At 36.4% G+C, this 22,260-nt stretch overlaps 1 protein-coding gene across 8 annotated transcripts in view; it reads left to right on the forward strand.

The window, feature by feature from the left end:
- The first annotated feature begins 249 nt into the window (after positions 1-249).
- The window catches only part of LOC101737533 (E3 ubiquitin-protein ligase UBR5), a 36,802-nt gene continuing 14,791 nt past the window's right edge, over positions 250-22,260 (forward strand). For 4 of the 8 annotated variants that reach the window (XM_038016033.2, XM_038016035.2, XM_038016034.2 and 1 more), the window contains exons 1-28: positions 250-531; positions 2,974-3,323; positions 3,490-3,644; positions 7,077-7,300; positions 7,577-7,755; positions 8,149-8,339; positions 8,427-8,571; positions 8,657-8,792; positions 8,888-9,048; positions 9,578-9,720; positions 10,064-10,226; positions 10,520-10,902; positions 10,993-11,166; positions 11,284-11,469; positions 11,797-11,908; positions 11,994-12,101; positions 13,177-13,321; positions 13,401-13,544; positions 13,656-13,881; positions 16,675-16,740; positions 17,551-17,723; positions 17,846-18,036; positions 18,230-18,384; positions 18,777-18,943; positions 19,032-19,277; positions 20,359-20,589; positions 20,904-21,106; positions 21,376-21,577. In XM_038016033.2, coding sequence (XP_037871961.1) covers positions 470-531; positions 2,974-3,323; positions 3,490-3,644; positions 7,077-7,300; positions 7,577-7,755; positions 8,149-8,339; positions 8,427-8,571; positions 8,657-8,792; positions 8,888-9,048; positions 9,578-9,720; positions 10,064-10,226; positions 10,520-10,902; positions 10,993-11,166; positions 11,284-11,469; positions 11,797-11,908; positions 11,994-12,101; positions 13,177-13,321; positions 13,401-13,544; positions 13,656-13,881; positions 16,675-16,740; positions 17,551-17,723; positions 17,846-18,036; positions 18,230-18,384; positions 18,777-18,943; positions 19,032-19,277; positions 20,359-20,589; positions 20,904-21,106; positions 21,376-21,577 — 5,021 coding nt within the window. In that variant the 5' untranslated portion in view covers positions 250-469. The remainder of the gene's footprint in view (positions 532-2,973; positions 3,324-3,489; positions 3,645-7,076; positions 7,301-7,576; positions 7,756-8,148; positions 8,340-8,426; positions 8,572-8,656; positions 8,793-8,887; positions 9,049-9,577; positions 9,721-10,063; positions 10,227-10,519; positions 10,903-10,992; positions 11,167-11,283; positions 11,470-11,796; positions 11,909-11,993; positions 12,102-13,176; positions 13,322-13,400; positions 13,545-13,655; positions 13,882-16,674; positions 16,741-17,550; positions 17,724-17,845; positions 18,037-18,229; positions 18,385-18,776; positions 18,944-19,031; positions 19,278-20,358; positions 20,590-20,903; positions 21,107-21,375; positions 21,578-22,260) is intronic. The other 4 variants (XM_038016038.2, XM_038016040.2, XM_062672599.1 and 1 more) reach the window with 2 other exon arrangements.

Here is a 22,260-nt window from a genome sequence, read left to right on the forward strand (position 1 = left end):
TTTAACTTATCTAGTTCATGGATAATTTCTGTATGAAGATTTTGTTTGAATTAGAACCTCCTTTAGAGATTTTTTAACCGTTTTGCTTGATATACTTAAAAGAAGTAGCTATACTATGTGTTAAATGGTTATTTAACTTAATACAATAGTTTCATTTATCATTTTCTTTTTTTTACGATGTAACCGGTCCCCCAAGATTTTAGTCGATTATTTTTTTTGTAGTTAGCGAACTCTTACCAACATTAAGGAAAAATTTGGTAGCCATGTTGATATTTTCCTTCTTTTTTCGTCATGTACCGACTCACATGTATTTGAGTACGAGAAGCGATTACAAGAGAAACCACGAGAAATATGGTGGTTGATGGAAAATTGTAGATGGTGTTCTTTTGTTCGTGCATAACTGTGGTGAATTTTAACAAATGTTAAAGTGTGCTTTGAAATCTAGTTTCCACGGGATAGAATCGTGAAAATGTCTGCAATGCATTTTGTAGTTCATCCTTTGCCTGGGACGGAGGATCAGTTGATAGACAGGTAAACATATTTTATCGTTTTGCTAGACTCCATTTCGTTCACGTTGTGAAATCCGACATTCCATGACTTCAATTCACAAAGAACATTTTAATGTCTCACGTTAATGAGCACGGTGTACTCACCTTAAATTTTTCAATTTCACTATAAAATATAATATAGATGTACATACTAGGTATATATGTAATAAATACTTTTGTGTGTCGGTGACATTATGTATTGCAGTTTTTTCATGGGCATGGCAAATATAATTTTCAGATGTACGATTGCAATAAAATCCGTTTTCTCGTGTCCAGTTTTACAGTATCATAATTATTAGTTCATGATCCCAATTATAAGTTTCTATAGATATTTCAGTTATGAAGACACAATCAATAAATTGATGCTACCTATTTATACAAAAGTAGGTAGGTCATGCTCATGATGAGATTTTTAAACTACAAGAGATAAATGTTTAGATATAAAATGCACTGAATTCGATTTACAGGACTATTATTCTTTAAATCATAAAGTATATCTCAAATATAACTAAGAAGTTTCGAAATATACATGTAGTTTACTTGATACTTACACACCCAATTAGTACATTTCTTTTTGCTTTCTTTACCCTCTTAAATAGATTCTATATGAAAAAAATCAGTTCTGAGAAAATGCATCTTTTGTGTTAAGTTATTAAACGGATGACTACAACAATATCTAATAATAAATAATTGCACCCAACTGGGATCAATCTATTATCACATACAGGTCTATTGTCACCAATAAGCTCAATACTGTGATAATAGACAGGGTCTTCTGTGTTGAGCAGTGTTGGTTAATGTCACCATTCCTCATGACGAGAACATCATGAAGGCAGAAAAGGATAGCTTAATAAAATATAGTTACATTTTATAGAATTTAGACCTGACCCGCGCAACTAACTTTATGGCATGTTGATTCAACAATCTTGGTTTATCTGTTCAACAATCTGATGGTTGTTTAATTTTAATTCAAATTTATATGGTCAAGTGTGTACACCTAGAATGGCACCATCACATTCTTCTCATGGTGTTTGTGTTACTAATGAATTCATTAGATAATGGGCAGCACACTAAAATAGTCAACTAGATTTTACGGGTGGTAGGATGTATTGTGACCTGCACTGTTTAGTTAACAACATCCTGCTTATTTCTGCCGTAAAGCAATAATATCTTGCAGTGTGAGGGGTGGGACAGACTATACAGTAAATGGAGACTATGACCTCATGTTTCAAAGTGGATAAAAATGTGAATTATATGGGTTGTAGTAAAATTATGTGACTGTGAAGTTTGTAGCTTGTTAATCCAAAAAAAAAAATCAGTCCAACAACTGAATACAACAAGAATACAAAGAAAACCTATTGCTAACTATAAATTAAATAAGGGATGTCTATATAATGTTCCACTAGTTTGTTAAATTTAGTACTAAAATTATTACACAAAGAACATAATTCTAGAATAATACACCTATAATTACCATAGAAACTTCATTTTTACAAATACTTGATTAAATATTCAGAAAATGTGCTTAGAGAGTACACATAATCAAATAGCTATATTGTCAGATTTCAAAATATTTTTACCTATTTGATTCACTGGTTCTCTACTTAGTGAGTACTATATCTTGGAGTCTGGGTTCTATTGCTGGTGAGTTCCAGTATTAAAGATATTTTATACCATTAGGGATCAAGGTAATGTAAGGTAATATTCTAGTCTATTATATATGTTTCCCTCAATAATAACAAAGAAAAAAATCATAACTTGATATAGTTCAATGTGCAATCTCATATAATTGAAATCTATTCTTTGGTTGCAGAGAGAACATTATTGATTTCATATTAAATTCAAATTTATTTAAATTTGACAAAATGGTAACCACAATTTGTAAATGTATTACAGAAATAGGCAGGGTGGTGGTACCTACCCGTCCTCACAAGAAGTCCTACCACCAGTATTCATATAATAACTTATATTCATAATAACTTATTTCATATAATAACTGAAAAGTATTTATAAGTAGTCTCACTAGTGGTAGGTATTGTCAGTCCACACAGGTATGTACCACCACCCTAACTATACTGAGGCCTTAGAACTCTTATAACAATCCGGGTAGCGGCATTCGTTGTACATGTCAATGGGCTCCGGTTACCACTTAACACGAGGAGGGCTTTGAGATTGTCCAACCATCTAAAAAAAAGTACTGTAGGATGAAAAATTAAATCAAAATTACCTTGTCTCTGCTTTTCACTACTCTTTTACTAATTTATAAATGTATTTACTGATTGACTTTTATTTAAATGATGAAATGGACAATAAATGTTACTCAATATATGAAATGTTTTCGTATTTTTATCTATCTAAGTATTTTTACCAAATTCCTTTCAGAAGATTTAAAAAAATATACAAAATTTGTATTTTTGTCTTACAGAATTAGAGAAGTAGCAGAACGTTGGAACCGATACGGAACAGGTGCAGGTTCTTCAGCTCTCAGTTCACTGAGAGGTGTACGGGCTGTTGCTGCTGGGCCTGCCCATATTGCATGTTTGTTGGAAGATGGAACCATATGTAGAGCTGCTTTCTCAATCATCCCTGATAGATTGGACCTGAGTAAATCAGATGCTAGCAAGAATGGAGGAAATGGCGGTGGCGGAAGTGGTGGAGGTGGAACGAGTGGTGGAAAGCAAGGAGGCAGCAGTGGTAGTTGTGGATCTCGCCAACAGCCACGCACTCGAGCTCGAATTATGAGAAATTCTATTCGTGCTGCTCCTAGTTCTCAAGGTAATTTGTCTATTGTTTTCCTTAGTTATAAAATAATAAAGAATGCCGAACCTATGCTTAAACCATTATTGTGCAGGCTCTTTCTGTTCATCAAGTTTTAGCTTTTTTTTAAACAGGTACTGAAAATATGTATATAATTTGAGTAATCTATTTAATATTTGGGCAGGGTCTACAAGTCGTGCCACTGGTGTTATAATTGGAGCTTCAGGTTCAGGGCGAGTTGTTTCTATGCCTGCTCCTTTTGTACCTGAAGATCTTGTCACACAGGCTCAAGTTGTACTCCAAGGCAAAAGTAGAAGCCTCATCATCAGGGAGCTACAAGTACGTGCTTTTGAAATAGTAAATTATCATATGATGTTTGAACACCAAACAAATTGCAGGGTATCTTAAAGTATTTTTTTATTAAATTTGTTGGAGCTTTTGGTAGTAACCAAGAGGTGAAATTGAGGGTCTAAACTGAAAACTCAATTATGTATTAGATTAAGAATTTGTAGGAGAGTGAATCTTCAACCTAATAATCTCTACATAAATTTGAAATGTCAAGCGACAGTGTTTACAGTATTAGTAAAAAAAATCCAGGCTTAAATTGAATCATACTAATGAATTTATAACTATTTACCTTAATGAAACACAAAACAAAGTTTGAAGACCTGCATGAGTCGATCAGCAAGACTGAACTTGTTTGGTAACCTCTCTAACTACTACTGTCTATTGCATCGCGTAGGTCCGTAGGATGCCCACAACGACGACTATTATGATATGATAGGCGTCCTTAGTATGTACTCTATGGACACAATCAATCACTAGAGTCATAAATAATATTTCACCAACCGGTGGTCTCAAATGCATTAGATCTGTACTGTGTAACCAGCCTGGGAAAGTCGTGCAAACTTTCGAATTTAGAAAACTTGCATCAAGGAAGCTAGGGGACTTCTTTCCTCACGAATATTGGGGATTAAAATATAAAATTGCCGATTTGTACTGAGAAATTGAAATTCTATTTTTTTTTCATTTAACATATTTATTTAATTAAATTATCTACCATTATTATCTATACATTGCTGCAATCTAATAGGAAGGTCATTTATGCTGTTGCGATAGAACTCTGGATATCTAGATTCTACAAACTGTGTGAAAGCATTTTGTACTGCCCCTTGGGAAGAAAACTTTTTATCATGTAGAAAATTGTCCAAATTACGAAAAAAATGGTGTCCGTTGGAGCAAGGTCTAGCGAATACGTAGAGTGACGAATGGTTTCTAATTGCAGTTTCTCTAGAGTTAAAACGGTTTCTCGTGCTGTATTAGGTCTCGCGATATCATGGAGCAATAATGGTGAAGATCGATTTATGAGTTGGGGCTGTCACTGCAAGTTTTGCTATCATTGTTCGACATAGTTGCACAGTAGACATCTGCCGTTTTAGACATTATTTGACGAGATCGGAGAAAACTGTAGTGAATAACACCATGCTGAGATCACCAAACAGTTACATTACTTTTTTATTGGTAAGCTTTGGACACTGTTGCGGCGTTTGGCCTGGGGTCAGCCATTGCATTTTTCGCTTACGGTTATCGTAAAGAATCCACTTTTCATCACATGTCACAGTTCGATTCAATAATCCTTCATTTCTGTATCGATTCAACAAGGCAACACAAGTTTCAACACGCGTTTCTTTCTGCAGATCATTCAAATCATGGGGCACCCATTTTTCATATTTTTTTATTTTATTGATTTGACGCAAATGAGCCAATATTGTTGGTAAGGTAACGTTAAACCGTGCCGCTAATTCTTGGGTAGTTTAGCTCGGATCGACTTCCGCCATCTCTTTCAATTCATTGTTATTCACATGTGTGGGCGGTCTTCCACGTGGTTCGTTCTTCAAATCAAAATTTCCATCACGAAAGCGTTTAAACCAACATCGCACGGTGCGTTCATTAGCAGTCCCCTCTCCAAACGCAACATTGATATTGCGAGCTGTTTCTGCGACGTTATTTCCGCATCGGAACTCGTATTCAGAAATCACTCGAATTTTCGAAGTATCCATCTTTCTGGTCCAAGCTGATTAAAAAAAACAACAAAGTCGACAATCGAATGTTCACCTTTTTTTAAAAGAAGAACTTAATAGGTTTCACAATAGTTTCACTCAAAAATCTCAAACCATGAAAGTTCTAGGGTAATTCGAAGTACCTATTACAATAGAAGGATAATTTCATACTTTAAGCCCTATTACCTGCACCGGTTAGGAGCTGAGCCGACGACGAGGTTCCACCATTGTGGGTATGAACTGGACACGGCGGAGCATACGCTCGCTGTCTGCTACGCTTGGGAGGTGGAGGGCCGTGTCCAGGTCCAAAGATAGGATTTTGCTGCCTGTCGTAGTGGCGTCGATGCTTGACGGCGACGAATCCTGGAAGACTATGCTCGACTTCTGTGAGTGCACCATCTCGCGGAAGGAGGTGGCGGGGCGAGTGAGGCAAAGCCCTCCTCACTACGCAGAAACCCGCCGCCGCCGAGCAGGGGATCGGGACCGGGGTCCCATCGTGATCCGGCTCCCTAAGACCTTCAAGCTCCACCCACTTTGTTCGGGGAGGGACCCAGGCGTGAGGTGTGCTCGGCACGCTGGCCCGTAATAGGAAACCGGGTAATGGTAGGGCGCGTTCTCTCGACCGCTCCGGGAGAAGGTGTAGCGCGGGGACGGCGGGTGGGATATAATATGTTCTGCGTCGATTCTGTCCTGCCGGCTCAATGCCCCCGACTGGACTTCTCCGGCCCGGTTCGGGATCGGGCGCCGGCTTTGAGCGGCAGGAGTTTTCGATGATTTTCAGCTCCCACATACCCCACCCGCCGGACGGGTGAGGATCCGGTGATTGTCTCCTGTACAAAAAAGGGGTACTCCTTAATTAGTCCCAGAAACCTGTTACAAACCATTAAGGAAAGCTAAACAAGTCATTAAGTGTTCAATGTGTTCGATAGCATGAGCAATATTTGAGGTAAATCATTTCTCCACAACGATAGACGAGAAGGAAAGAAGACTGAATCGAGTAGTTAAATAATGAAAACGTAGACAATTTTGATTCATTAGTGAGTGCTGGTTTAGGAGTGAACTTAGATGATATTCCATAACACTCCTAATAAGCAAATTTAGTGATAATGTTGTCAGGACGACATCACAGTATTGTATCAATCAAATTCAATGAAAAATATAAAAAATAAGAATCCTCACCCTATAGGTTGAGTTCTACTTCATTCACGTGTTCGGATACGAGTTTTAAAGCGATAGAGGGTTTTGTTGGTATATATATATATATCTCCCTCCTACGAATGCCAATTTTTTCTGATCCAAAAGATAAATTGCAATACTAGAGAGAACATTGAAATTTAATATAGCTATAATCATGTTGAGGAGCAGATATAGGAAAACTAGGGGACTGAAACCCAAGCTCTAAAATTGATAACTAGGTAGAGAGAAGAGAAACTTGGAATAAAGAATTGGAATAAAAATAAATAAGGGCTATTTGTACAATGAAAAATATGCTCTCGTTATTTTAGAACAAGATAGCAATTATTCCAGTGCAATTGAGCCTACGACCTCATGTTTTAAAATGTTGCGACTTCCGTCGTGACGTCCATGGATAATCAGTAAAAATATGACGTACAGACTGATTCTATGATAGTCTTTATATTTATGGGTTATAACTTATTGTTTTGAACGTTTGTCCGTTATGTATGTGTCCAAAATGATTGAACAAAAATAGCGCACAAACCTGGACGTGAATCTTGCGGTGAACAACCTACTGTCGCGCGACGATGAAGAGGGCGAGGAGCCAGAGGGAGGTGAAGGTGGCGACGGTTACGTTCCTGAGGATCTCATTTCACTGCTCGACGGAGGATTCCATGCAGCGCAACAGGACCACTCCGTCATCATTGATGCTGACGCAATGTTCTCCGAGGACATCTTCGGGTACGCGGCTATCAGAAGGTATAACCTGTCAAGCTATGCTCCTTTGCCAAACACATCCCTACCCGTAGTTGAATAGTCCTGATTCCAATCTAGCACGCTCGAAAGCTTACGCTGCCTTCCTCTTGTGTTTCGTGATAGGACTTATGTATATGTCAAAGGCTAATTTAAAAGCATGCATTTATATATAAAACATCTATTTAATAAAATAGGTTGTTTTTATCAGTAGCTGCTTTGTATAGAGATTGTTCTTAGTAAATTTTTTAAACGGAAACTTAATTATACAATGTTGTATAGTCGCAGTGGAGGCGGCGGTGGTGGTGGCAGCGGTGGCCGCAGTGGCGCCAGCCGTGAGAGCAGCAGCTCAGCCCAAGAGCGAACTTCAGAGTTTCGTTGGCGTGAGCGTCAGTACTTTGGACCACGTCGATGGCTGGAATCAGCCCTTAGAGATACGTCATCTTGGGATAAAGACGGAAGTATGTTGTTTTATTTGTTGTTACTTCCCATTACAAATTCTGTTATATATCTCTGAAAATTATTATAAAAAAGCCCATTTACCGTAATGCTTTATCATTAGAATGCATTGCGTAATGGATATAACACCTCGGTATCGAGTAATGTGCCTTTGCTGTGGCTCAAATCCTACAGACAAGTGTTGTAAATTTAAATGAACCTTGTACTTGTACACAAAAAATAACATCGCGTTATAAAATGATAATTCTGCGTAATGGAAGCCTATATTGAGTAGGTACCGGCATACTACCAATAAAATAAAAAGAGGGATTAATCTTGAGGCCTGAGGCGGTATTTATAGGAAAATACAACTATTTGCCTATCATTAATAAGATTAATTGCAATTTTTCTTTTAGCTGAAAGTAAAAAAAAAGAGTCCGGTTTGGCAGCTTCGCCTCTTTGGGTTTCTGAAGAACTAGAATACTGGGATAGTAATGTGAGATTTACGCGAATTGCTGCAACGTATAGTGAACTGGTTGCAATTTCAACCAATGGGCAGCTTTACCAGTGGCGCTGGGCCGATGCGCACCCATACCAACGCAATGAGGTATTTTTAAATTGTAAATCACATTTCAGTGTAATTTGTATTAAAGAAAAACTTAATTAAAACTAAAATAAATTATTCACTTAATAGGGTACCAATTGTGCCTTTCATCCGCGATCCAACTGGCTGGGATTGACATCGAGTGAACGTATTGTCAACGTTAGCGCGGCTGGCATACGCGTATCTGTGCTTACTGATACTGGACGCATCGCTACATTCCTTGATGAATCTATAGGTAATTATTGCATAATGTTAAAAAAATATATACATTATACTTGTATTAATATAGAAAACTTATTAAAAACGTCTTATATTTATAGCTCACGCTCCTGGTGCGTCTCGGTTGGAACACCCCTTACAACCATTTATGGAATTTGGATCTGACAAACCTGTATCCTTGCACGTATGCTCTTTGTACACAGTTGCGAAGCTAGATTCGGGAGCTCTTTATTGGTGGTGAGATTATCTTATATTTTTATAAATTAAATCTCAGAAAAGTTTACATGGATCTGTAAAATTTCAATGTTTGTAATCATGATCTGTTTTTATAGGGGAGTTTTGCCATTGGGACAAAGAGCGCGTCTATGGGAGAAGCATCGCGCAAGATCTCGCAAACAACAGCGAGGCCATTTTTCCACTACACCACAGGACCTACAAGCAGGACAGAGTGTCACTATGAAAAATGCGCCTATGTACCAACCTGGTGCTATTGGTAAGATCATTATAGAACCATAATATAACTTAGGGTTTTTCATATGTACAAAATAATATTATAGTTTACGATTGAGTTCGAAATAGAAGAAAGAACTGACACTAGAGGAACTTACCTTATATTATAAGTATATTTCATTTTTTATATGCAGCTATTAACCAGAAGATGTTTTATGTGATGTTGGTACTAACACCAGAAATACCATATTTTGAAGTAAAGTTCGTTACTTATTATCCAGCTCTTCTTCACCCCTTTATCCACAAGTTTTGGTGGTGGGGCATGCAATGAACACACATGGGTTGGTACCATCTAATGCTAATCTAAGGTATGGTAAATTCAATTGATATTTCAATGTTGTGTTTCAAGATTGGAACCGTCATTCATGTCGTGGCGGCTAATTAGACACCGAAAATCATTTAACATCAGATAAGCCGGAGCTGTCCATTTTACTCAACGAAAAAAGTAATTAAAATAATAGTTGCAAAAATAATTTATGCCCTACGAAAATTAATGCAAATTACAATAATAGGTTTTAACATGTCTACGGGAGTGCCTAAAGTCGGTATTCTACAAAATGCAGCATGGAACCTATCAGATATGTGTCGCTTCAAATTGTTGCCAGCACCTCAACCAGATCGCTCTATATCGGACAAGGACAAAAGGGATTTACAGGTAAATATAATATAAATAAAATAGTACAATAATTGATCATAACTTGCACTCAATAGAAAAAAAGTAGCCTACATAGAACAAAAACAAAACAAAATAAAGTGATCGGTAATCCTTTTCATATTTTAATCTTAAACATTATTACGACTCATTAACAGGATTATTCTTATAAGTCAACCACTAGTTATTGGAAGGAAATTCGTGTATGAGTTTAAGTTCACCCATTTTATAAAATATAAACAGTTGAGATCTTGACATCTATTTTTTTTGTACACTGTATAATAATATGCATATCAAATGTTAAACAAACCTAACAATTTAATATTTGATGTTAAAACTTTTTTAGAATCAGTCTCCGCTCACTGTTTCATCGGTAAAAGCTTCGTCGTCCAGTGGTAACAACAAGGATGGCAACAAAGATAGCAACAAAGACATGGCTGATAGACTTGATATGCCACCACCACCTAGTCCCGCATCATCCACATGCAGTGACACTAGCACTTCACATAGTAAGTACAAGATATCATAGTGCTGCTCCTGAGTAATATCAATTAGTATACTGTCTAAGAAACTGCCTGTAATATGGCATGTAAACGTCGAGGGCCTATAGATATATTGGTGGTATGGTATTTTTCATGGTAACTGGTGAGCTCTTGTATGTGACAGTAGAGTTGTCTGCTTATCACATGGTAGGTATTTCTTCAATTTTTGTTGGCGAGGTGTTTGGCCTGAGAGTGATGTGTTATTATTCGAAGGTAAAGCGTTTCTTTCGTTTGGTTAATTTATATAATTTCTTTAACAGAACGTGCTAAAAGAGTAACAGTGCGTGGTGAGGAGGGATCTTCTAATGATGGATCTAAACGCGATGAAGAAGAATGGCCTCTCAAGGAAGTAGTTTTTCTAGAAGATGTTAAAAGTGTACCACTAGGCCGTGTACTAAAAGTCGACGGCGCTTATGCTGCCGTACGATTCCCAACAATCGGAAAAGATGGGAAAGAAGTGGTACCATCTTCTGGAGATGACTGGACCACGCTGCTACAAGACTGTCGTCTTGTGAAGAAAGATGATCTCGTCGCGGTCAAAAGTGGGACAGGAGGAGCTACTGGTCCACGGGGACCTGACTGTGTACAGCGTTCTCCCAGAAAGATTGCATTGCCTCCCGAAGTGCAAGTTTTGACAATTGCTGTGAGTTTTAACTTTTCTGGGTTTATTATATAAAAATAATTTTATTAATTTAGACTGAGAACTAATATTAATTACGTTGGTTCAAAACAGGTTGATAACCGCGGTGTGCACGCAGTAGTGCGACGACCTGGCGGCACGCTTGCTTATGCCGTGTACGCCGTGGGAACCACACGTGCACTCACTGATAGTGTCTTCCCCACGGACAACAATGCTCTACTCGGCCATTCAGGTGGTCAAGCCATCCAGCTCACCACTGCTGCTGAGGTAAGGATGCTATAAATAATTATCTTCATTGAAGTGCATAACGGAGGTCGAGACTACGGTATAAAACGCTAAAAATTTAAGTACAGATCTATGTGCTACAACAGCTTTACTATACAGGGAAGCGAGCCTGTGGTGATGTTGGTGGACGGGAACAGTGCGATGTACCCACTGGCACGTGACTGCGTGGGCATGGTGCGCGAGCCGCCCCCGCTGAACCTGGCGCCGGCCCGTGCTCTGGCTGCACACGCGCTCCCACTCCATCCACACGCTCCACACCACCATCAAGCAGCACTCAAGTCACAGGTGAGACATACGTATAAGATTTATATACCATCTAGGAACCATAGGTAGGTAGCGGCTTGGCTCGGTAGGCAACGGCTTGGCTCTGCCCCTGGTATTGCTGAAGTCCATGGGCGACGGTAACCACTCACCATCAGGTGGGCCATACGCTCGTCTGCCTACAAGGGCAATAAAAAAATACATCTAGTTTTAATTCTATTGCCTAGTTGACTTTGGTAAAATAACAATGAAAAGAAAGTACACATTATTTTGACATCATAATGAAATGTAGCTAATAAATATGTTATTTATGTGAATAAAATTGTTTTATAAAAACTTTTATTTTGACAGGTTGCCCTGATAATAATAGTACCCGAGCCCCAGCTGATGATGCCACGCGTTCTCCGTTGCGACTTGGATGGCGTCCGACAGTTGCTACATCAACTTGAAAATGAAAATAATAGTATGTTGAAACATTCGTAATTTAACCAATATTGTTAAGTTATAAATTACAAAAATTATATGCTGTCTTTTTTAACTGTTAACAGAACAACAAATCGTATCAATTCTCCAAGAACGGTGTGATGGCAATAGAAACATTCTTCATGCCTGCATACATATGTGTGCTCCTACCTCAAATAAGGAGCCTGATATTGGTTAGTAGCTAAATGTAACTTGTCTTAGTTCAAACATGTTATAAAACATTAAAATAAAGGATCATATATATAAAATAACGTGACTGCCGCCAGCCACTTTTAGACCTCAACGGTTTTCAAACCAGAATACGTTAATTGCTTTGTGTCAGAAATAGGTAGGATGGTCATAACTAGGTGTACGGGCGCAAGAAGCTCTACGGAAGATAGATTGAAATGTAAACTTCACTGACACTTCAAAATTTTAATTTATTTTATGTAGTAATTTTTTCTCCTTTATGTTTGTTATAATTAATTTTAACATCTGGAAAAACTTACTTTACGAAAAAATTACAGTACTTAAGTTAAAAGTATAATAATATTTTAAGCAACATGTCTATATGTATAATATGTATGTATATATAAAAATGAATTGCTGTTCGTTAGTCTCGCTAAGAGCGGCTGGACCGATTTGGCTAATTTTGGTCTTCAATTATTTGCGGAATTCCAGAGAAGGTTTAAAAGGTATATAAATATGAAAATGCTCGGAATTAAATATAAATAACAATTTTGTTTTCCCTTTGATGTCCCCCCCGTCGGACGGATTTCTTTTTGTTTGTTTTAAGTTTATTTTATACAAAAATTTAGGTCTGTTATTTATCGATTGAGGCACTACGAAGTCTGCCGGATCAGCTAGTCTATATATATAAAAATGAATTGCTGTTCGTTAGTCTCACTAAAACTCGAGAACGGCTGGACCGATTTGGCAAATTTTGGTCTTGAATTATTCGTGGGAGTCCAGAGAAGGTTTAAAAGGTGAAAAAATATGAAAATGCTGGAATTATATAAAAACAAACAATTTTGTTTTTCCTTTGATATGTCCCTGTCGGACGGATTCCTTTGGTTTTTTTTTTTTAAGTTTATTTTATACAAAAGTTTAGGTCTTTTATTTATCGATTGAGGCACTACGAAGTCTGCCGGGTCAGCTAGTTTAAAAAAAAAATCGGTTCTGTTTTTTCGCCTTTTCACATATAGATAATATAAAACTCACGTAAACATACAATGTTCTTAAATTGTTACTCTTTTTTGGGAAAATCAGTCGAAAATTCAATGCCAAATCTCGCAAGTGGCACTACTGGAGCTGCAGCAAATGCGGAAGAAGCAGTACCTGCTATATCATGGCCACCTGAGACTTTTGAGGCGTCCGGTGATGAAGACAGTTTGATGGGACTAACTAATAATGGGTAAAAAATTTACATACTTAAAATACAGTACAATGGCGTTGTGTTCTTTTAAATTAGAGATTTTTTAACTATGTTTTAGAAAAATATCGGGCAGTGGTAATAGTTCCGGTGGTGCAGTAAGCTCGGATCCCGCCGAACGTCGTGGCAATGCTCTTACTGCCTTACGTGCACTCTGTGAGAGTGCTGCGCTCAAGCCCTATCTCTTGCAGTTGCTTATCGCAAGGTAAGTACAGCAACCATTTTCATTGAGAACTGTTTTAGTTCCTTAACAGTAACATTAAAGTGATATTAATAAAATAAACTTGAAAATTAAACTGTGTGTTACTTTAAACAGAGATGGAATGGGACAAACTCCGTTAATGGCAGCTGTGGCCGAGCGCGCTTACCGCGCCGCTCTTGTGTTGCTCGATGCGGTACGCGCGTGCTCCGACGCAGACGAGGCACAGCGCTCAGAAGCCATATTTCCACCAAATGCACATCCGGATCACTCACCCTTACTTGTTCTTTGCTGTAATGACACCTGTAGTTTTACTTGGACAGGCCAAGAACATATTAATCAGGTAAATATAATAATATTGACATAGACCAGGGTAGAAGCCTTTAAAAATAATGAATAGTGAAAGAAAATAATAGTAGGATGAAACCCATTACAAAAGGAGGGGAATATTATAAAAATGAAAGGAAAAATAATTTACGGGCGATCTGAGGTCGGGAAGGGGTTGGGGGGGGGGTAGGTTTAGGGTAAAAAACGGTTTTTCTCGATTTCCGGCAAAACTAAAAGTCCAATGGAAAAAAGTCAAACGGCAAAGTTGTAGGTAATAACAAGATCTAACACTTTTGTATTTACACTTTTTTCACATAACCTCAAAATTTAAGTGAAAAATTAAAAAAACCAAGTTTTTGGTTTTTTATTTTTATCTTTTTCAAAAAAAATCTTTTTGCACGAAATTTGCTGAAAACTTACCTTTTTATGTCCCAAATACGCTGTAATTTATTTGATTAGAAATATTTATTTTTTCACCTTATTTTGAATTAATATCGAAAAAGGACCCTCATTTTCAATCGAAAATTCACCCGTCAAAATATCAGCTTTTTTCAAAAAATTGGTGTTTTCTGTTCGTTGAAATCTCTTTTTTCCGATGGTGAAAAAAAAAAAAATGTTACTATAGTAAATCTTCTCAGAAAATGCAAAAAATCGAAAAAAAACTCGAATTCGAATATATTTTTTTAATTATTTTAAAATTTACACTTTAATTACTCGAAAAACATAAGATTACATGTTATATTGATAGAAAAAAATTGCAAATCAAAATATAATACTATAATTAACAAACAAATAAGATAATAAAATTCATATTTAATAAGACATCTACAATATTTGGAGAAAGTTGTCGAATCTTCTTTAAATTATATGCGTAGATGCCTATTTATAACTATTTTTAGATAACTTATATACCTGAGTGACTTACGAAAAATTTTAGCACATCAAAAGGTATTTGAAATATATGAAATATACATGAAAATCAGCCAAAAGTTAGTTATTTAAAATATATTTACGATATATATTTATATATACAGTCAAAATCTGTTATAACGACATCGAAGGGACTGCTCATATTCAGTCGTAAAAACCGATAGTCGTAACAACCGGTGATGTTTAATGTGTATCGTCAAGTACAAACAAATCGATAGGGAATTATTGGAAAAATATATTTACATAATACGCGATTTTTCTTCAATATTAATTTGTTTTCTTTTCTTTGCGAGATTTTGAAAGTTTCACGAATAACTCCACAAAGTTTTGGTGCGTCTTGTGTATAGACAGGTAACAAACTAACTGAAGAGATATGAAGAAGTGGGCTTTGACTACCGCATGCACGTGTTTTGTTTCTAAGAATTAGAAAAGACCCTACACTAAACTAAATCCTATTGTTTTCTTTCCTGATTTTAAAAGCCATTGAAGACAAATGTGGATACCTATTCAAATTGTTTACAATACAGCGTAGCCGGTCGTTCTAACAGATCTAATTCTCCGAAATATTAGTTAAATGTGGTCGTTTTATCAGGTATGTCGTTATTACCAATGTCGTAGAAAGCAATATTTTTAATAAGGCGGTCATATGGCATTCAGCCGGGACCTTTGTTCTTGGTTATTATAACCGGCATGTTGTAATAAACGATGTCGCAGTAAACGGTTTTGACTGTATTTATATATTTTTTATAGATTTTTAATATATTGTTTATGTATTTAAATTTTTTTTTTTCCTGGGAGTTACTAAATTTGTTTGTGCAAAATTAAGGAGATTATTATTTTTTAATAACTAACTTTTGGCTGACTTTCATGTATATTTCATATATTTCAAATACCTTTTGATGTGCTAAAATTTTTCGTAGGTCACTCAGGTATATAAGTTATCTAAAAATAGTTATAAATAGGCATCTACGCATATAATTTAAAGAAGATTCGACAACTTTCTCCAAATATTGTAGATGTCTTATTAAATATGAATTTTATTAACTTATTTGTTTGTTAATTATAGTATTATATTTTGATTTGCAATTTTTTTCTATCAATATAACATGTAATCTTATGTTTTTCGAGTAATTAAAGTGTAAATTTTGAAATAAAAATTTGTATATAATAATAAAAAAAAAATCGAATTCGAGTTTTTTTTTCGATTTTTTGCATTTTCTGAGAAGATTTACTATAGTAACATTTTTTTTTTTTTCACCATCGGAAAAAAGAGATTTCAACGAACAGAAAACATACCAATTTTTTGAAAAAAGCTGATATTTTGACGGGTGAATTTTCGATTGAAAATTAGGGTCCTTTTTCGATATTAATTCAAAATAAGGTGAAAAAATAAATATTTCTAATCAAATAAATTACAGCGTATTTGGGACATAAAAAGGTAAGTTTTCAGCAAATTTCGTGCAAAAAGATTTTTTTTTGAAAAAGATAAAAATAAAAAACCAAAAACTTGGTTTTTTTAATTTTTCACTTAAATTTTGAGGTTATGTGAAAAAAGTGTAAATACAAAAGTGTTAGATCTTTTTATTACCTACAACTTTGCCGTTTGGCTTTTTTCCATTGGACTTTTAGTTTTGCCGGAAATCGAGAAAAACCGTTTTTTACCCTAAACCTACCCTCCCCCCCCCCAAACCCCTTCCCGACCTCAGATCGCCCGTAAATTATTTTTCCTTTCATTTTTATAATATTCCCCTCCTTTTGTAATGGGTTTCATCCTACTATTATTTTTTTTGGTTTTAAAAATTATCGACACTGGTCTAACAGTAAAATAATGTAATTGAAAATTAACAGTCCTAAAATTTCATAAATCTAATGTTTTTAGGACATATTTGAATGCAAGACTTGTGGACTCACCGGATCTCTATGCTGCTGTACTGAATGTGCCAAGGTAAGTTGCCTATACATGTACTTATAGAAATTAAGAGAAAATACAATGGCATAGAATACAAATATTTAGACAGTGTTAAACACTTCCTAGTTTCTTCCTTGATAATAGTCACCGGATATCCTAGCTAGACTAATTATTTCTATTGACACCAGATAAATTTTACTGCTACCATTTACATATTTTCATTGAATTTAAATATTATATTTTTACTATTGGTAAGTGTCCCTTTGTTATGTGATATATATATTCCGATCGCAGTTGCATTTTGTTACAATATTTATTTTTATTTTTTACTACTTAGATGGGTGAACGAACTCACGGCACACCTGATATTAAATGGTTACCTCGGAGCTCATAGACATCTACAACATAAACGTTGCCACCCAACTTGAGACAGGTCTAATGTCTCACTTTAAACTTTATTAATGGACTAGGTGTATTTTATCTTGTCTCGTAGGTGTTTGCAGGGAAAACCTCAGATATAATCCTAGCTTGAGTCTGTTGCATTTTTTTTGTCTAAAATTGCAAAATTGAATAAACATATTTTGCTGTTTTGGGATGGCCAACATATTTTCATGTACAAAACGTCGGTTTCGACTTTTGACCAATTTTGAAAATAAGGCCATCTGCATTTGTTTCTCCTTTTCGTATTGTATATGTTTTAAAGTAGGATACCTTTTTTTTTAATACCTCTTATTTTAGGTATTTGCGTTTCTTAGCACAAGCATTGAACTCAATTTAGGTCTTTGTCTAGTCGGTCTATGTAGATTTGGATCTAATTTAACAATACTTGATATTATTTCATTGTAGGTTTGCCACAAAGGACATGATTGTAAGCTAAAACGTACGTCACCTACCGCTTATTGTGACTGCTGGGAGAAATGCCGGTGCAAAGCACTCGTTGGTGGCAACTGGGCGGCTAGATGCGAACTGTTGACTCGCCTCGCCCGTGATACACAACTTGCGACTCATTTTAACTCAAGGTAAATATTGTGGTCGATATAGTAGTCATATGAATATTACTATGAATAAATAACTTTTCTGTTGAAATTTATTCTTTAATCTCATTTTTTTTTATATATAAAATTATTTCTTATTCATACAGGGGTGAATCGATCCTGCTGTTTCTAGTTCAGACAGTAGGTCGTCAGGCTGTTGAACAACGCCAGTTCCGCGCTGGTGGAGGACGAGGTCGGGGTCCCCGCAAACAGCCTGGCTCTGATGCTGAAGTAGATGCACCGGATCATGATCTTGAACCCCCACGGTTTTCACGAAGAGCTTTATTGCATTTGCTCGGTAAGAGATGAATATAATTCATGAATCACAACTACCGTGACAAATTTTTTTGAAACTAAGACTAGCCTACAAAAGCATTGCATAACACAATATACTCTTATTTGTTGTAACATCAAATCTGTCACGAATATCACATTTTAATAACTCATTACTTTGAATTCACACTGAATTGAATGCGTTCGTGTATGTCCAGCGGATTGGCCAGCTGTAGAGGCGGCCGTGATGTGCGGCGCAAGCGGTGCCCCGGGCGAGGAGAGTCGGCCCGGCACCCCCACGCCGCACCAGTCCGGCACCACACTGCTCGACAAGTTTACCCATGCTCTCATAGTTAAATGTACAAGTAACGAGGTCAGTTTACTTTATTTACGGTTAATTGCAATAAAAACTTTAATAATATGTAATATACTCCTTAATCTTACTGTATTGAACAATAGAATAAATTAAAATATTTTATTATAGGCCTCTCCCATAGTCCGCCACAAGAGGCGGAGAGGCCTACATCCAGCAGTGGAGAGATACAGGCTGATGATGATGATTTTATCATATGTTAACCTACGAGCTTTTCTTCATGCTCTTTATCAGACAATTAATATTATTATATTGTAAAAGCGATATTTAAAGAATACATTTAACATTTAGTAATATTAAAGTGTTTTTAGAAATAAAATTAAAAGCAGATATTGTTGTTTTAAAGACGTCTCATTAATTAAAATTCACGAACAAATATTATTATATTTTAGATGTTGGATACGCTATTGCATACATTGATTCGTGAGCAACAAAATGATTCGATCCCAGGACGAGCTGAACGTGCTCGCGAAGTTGCACGACGATTTGTACGCTCAGTTGCCAGAATTTTTGTTATATTTAGTGTTGAAATGGCACCCGGTGCTGCCAAAAAGAAAGGGTAAGCGAACTGTCTAATCATATTACACATTAGTGAGATATTTAGATTGCTGTGTATAGATATTTTAAATAAAATTCAAAAATTTCAGACCACTTTCGATAACATCTTCACTAGTCCGTTGCCGTCGCGTCTTTGCTGCATTAGTTGCTCTCTCTGTTGAAGAACTAGTAGAAGCCGCTGATGCTTTACTTGCCCCAGTTCGACTTGGTGTTGTTCGTCCTACAGCACCCTTCCCTCTGGCAACTACATATGTTGATCTTGTGAATGGGAGCGAAGACTTGTTCGGAGTGGAACCACTGTCGACCGGACACTCGCGTCTTCCACACACCCGAAGGTATTTTATGATAATAGTGTCAACTTTAGAATACAATTAATATGTACAATGTGCTCATTTTTTTATTGCATAGACTTTGATTTAGGTAAACGAATTCACAGACCGTCTGAAAAGTGAATACCAGAATACATAAAGACCACAATCTGAATACCGCTGCGCATATTCACCCTTTTAGTGCTGAGCTTATATTCACATATTTTGAAGACATTATTAAGGATTTTTGAGAAATCTATTTAAATAAAAATGAATTGCTGTTCGTTAGTCTCGCTAAAACTCGAGAACGGCTGGACCGATTTCGCTAATTTTGGTCTTGAATTATTCGTGAAAATCCAGAGAAGGTTTAAAAGTTGAAAAAGTATGAAAATGCTCGGAATTAAATAAAAATAACAATTTTGTTTTTCGTTTGATGTTCCCTGTCGGGCGGATTCCTTTTGTGTGTTTTAAGTTTATATTATACAAAAGTTTAGGTATTTTATTTACCGATTGAGGCACTACGAAGTTTGCCGGGTCAGCTAGTATCTTATAAAAATCTCTAACTTAAAAAAAAACAATGCTAAATTCATGGTAAAATAATATTAAATGGCTATTTATTAATAATGTTATTAACTTAATAAAAACGTAATAGGTTAGTATCGTCGTAGGTAGGTATCGACTTAACACCAACAATGAAACTGCGCAATAGTCGATATTCTGACGGAATATATAATATAATATATCGACTCTATTAATGATATAAAGATAATCATTAATAGAGAGTCGATCTATCAACGGTTCGCGCTCAAAGGCTTAAGATGCTAGGATCCAAGTCTCAAAAGTCTCGTTCCGCGATGAAATAATACAGCAGTGCTTCACAGTAAAATTTGGCAGACTGATGATACTTATCCATATTGGTTCACAATCACAATGTTATGCTTCATCCTGGAAGTACTTCGTGAACATTTGTTTAATATGTACTTAGAATTTGGTACCTGCCTGCCAGATTTGAACAGCGGCATATTTGCATCGCTAGATATAATTACACCAGGCGTCTTGACTTTCCGGCCACGAAATGGTCGAATATTAATAAACTTTTGGGGTAAAGGGAATCAAATGCTGCTGGTGGTCGTAATGCAGCATCCGGTGGTGCTTCCATGGGAAATTCCTCATTAGCACCAGATCGTTCTTCGACACCGGTAGCTACCGAATACGCGGATGACGTTGCGGGAGAGGCACTTGGCGGAGATGACGATGCGTCTGAAACTGACGAACCCAATGCTCCTGCGCCTGCCCAGCAAAATGATGTGCAGCATCATGATGATGCAATGGGCGAGAGGTAAATAAATTAATTGAATTTTTGCCAATTCTAGAGACCATCTTATTCTAATTTTGAGTTACTAAAAGAAAGAGAAATACAAATCGAGCAAATGGATAATTATTGATAATTAATACTAGTAAATGGATAATTACTGGGTTCAGGTTGATACATTACGTTATTGATGAATTTGCTGGATTAATTAAAAATGAATTATTGTTTCATTAAGTAACTTGCTTAATTAAAAGGAAAATTGCTATTTTAGAATTGAATTCATCAACTCAAGATTGTATTTCTAAAAACATTCAAATAATAGAAACAATTATTTTATATAGATCATCAATTTGGTGGTTTAACAGGGGTCAAGAGCAACAAGTTGTAGTTGAAAATGGGACTGAACGTGCTGAAGGTGGCGAAAGTGAGAGTGAACTAGACCTTCTTGCTGAAGTCGAAACAGAAAGCGATTCTGATGATCAAGACAATGCTGAGTCAGCTCAGCGCAGTGTTCAGACGGGAGCTACACAGGGCTCTGATGCGGGTATTTATAATTATGCCATTAGCTGTTTTTTATTTTCTTCAAAGCTTTTTACAAATCGAAATATTTGGTATCTATGACCTACAAAAGGTTTTTTGTTGAAGAGTTTTGAGTATAATGTACATGATTCATGTTACTATAAAATATTTAAGTGCCTAGATATTATTGCTAACATAATAGCCGATTATTTCGGTTCCTTAAGTTTAAAAGATAGTTTTAAAAATAGGAGGCTAACGATATTATTAAGATAATGATGGGGTCGACGGTAACAGGAATAGCATCGCTGTTACTGTATCCAGAGGAAGAGAGCGGTGACTCGACCCAGCCCGAAGATGAAGACTCTGAGGCCGGTGAGACCGACGAGCAGGATGGCGAACCCGACCCGCCGCTACATAACGGCGAGCCGCTCGAGAGACACGCCGCCCCGCCCGCCAGACCTAACCTCACCTCGCACTCCATGCAATGGGCCATACGGTCAGTCATTCATTTTTTGTTTTTTTTATTGCTTAGATGTGTGGACGAGCTCACACCCTACCTGGTGTTAAGTGGTTACTGGAGCCCTGGACATCTACAACGTAAATGGGTAGGTCTCAGTATAGTTACAACGGCTGCCCCACACTTCAAACCGAAACGCATTACTGCTTCAGGTCCTACCACCAGTAATTACGCAAATTATAATTTTGCGGGTTTGGTTTTTATTACACGATCTGAACGAATCTGATCTGATTCATCAAGAACTGTCATGTATTTTATTTACACAACAGTAAATACTTTGAATTAAACCCACTTGAAAATAAGTGTGGTAATATAAAATTTTCTTGAATATGATTTAACTGCAACAATAAAACATATCTATATTATAAATTGCGTAATTTCGGTACATCATTCTCCTCTTGTATTTTTTTAAAACTGTTTTGTGTTCCGTGTTTTAGTTAAAAGTGTAGGCTGCGGAAGTACAAAGGAGAATGACCAAAAGTCGTCTAGCAAAGTTGCATGTTGCAAAATCAAAATAACATCGAAATAGTTTTCTCATTTTTAAATGATATTGTCGATAGACGAACCGGCGGCCGCGACCCACAGCAAGCGCCCATACGTTTTTGTGTGTAAAAAGTGTTTTATTACGCCAGGACGTTTATATGTTTTGTTTATTAATTTTG

The sequence above is a fragment of the Bombyx mori genome, chromosome 15, assembly GCF_030269925.1.
Source record: "Bombyx mori chromosome 15, ASM3026992v2".
NCBI lineage: Eukaryota > Metazoa > Arthropoda > Insecta > Lepidoptera > Bombycidae > Bombyx > Bombyx mori.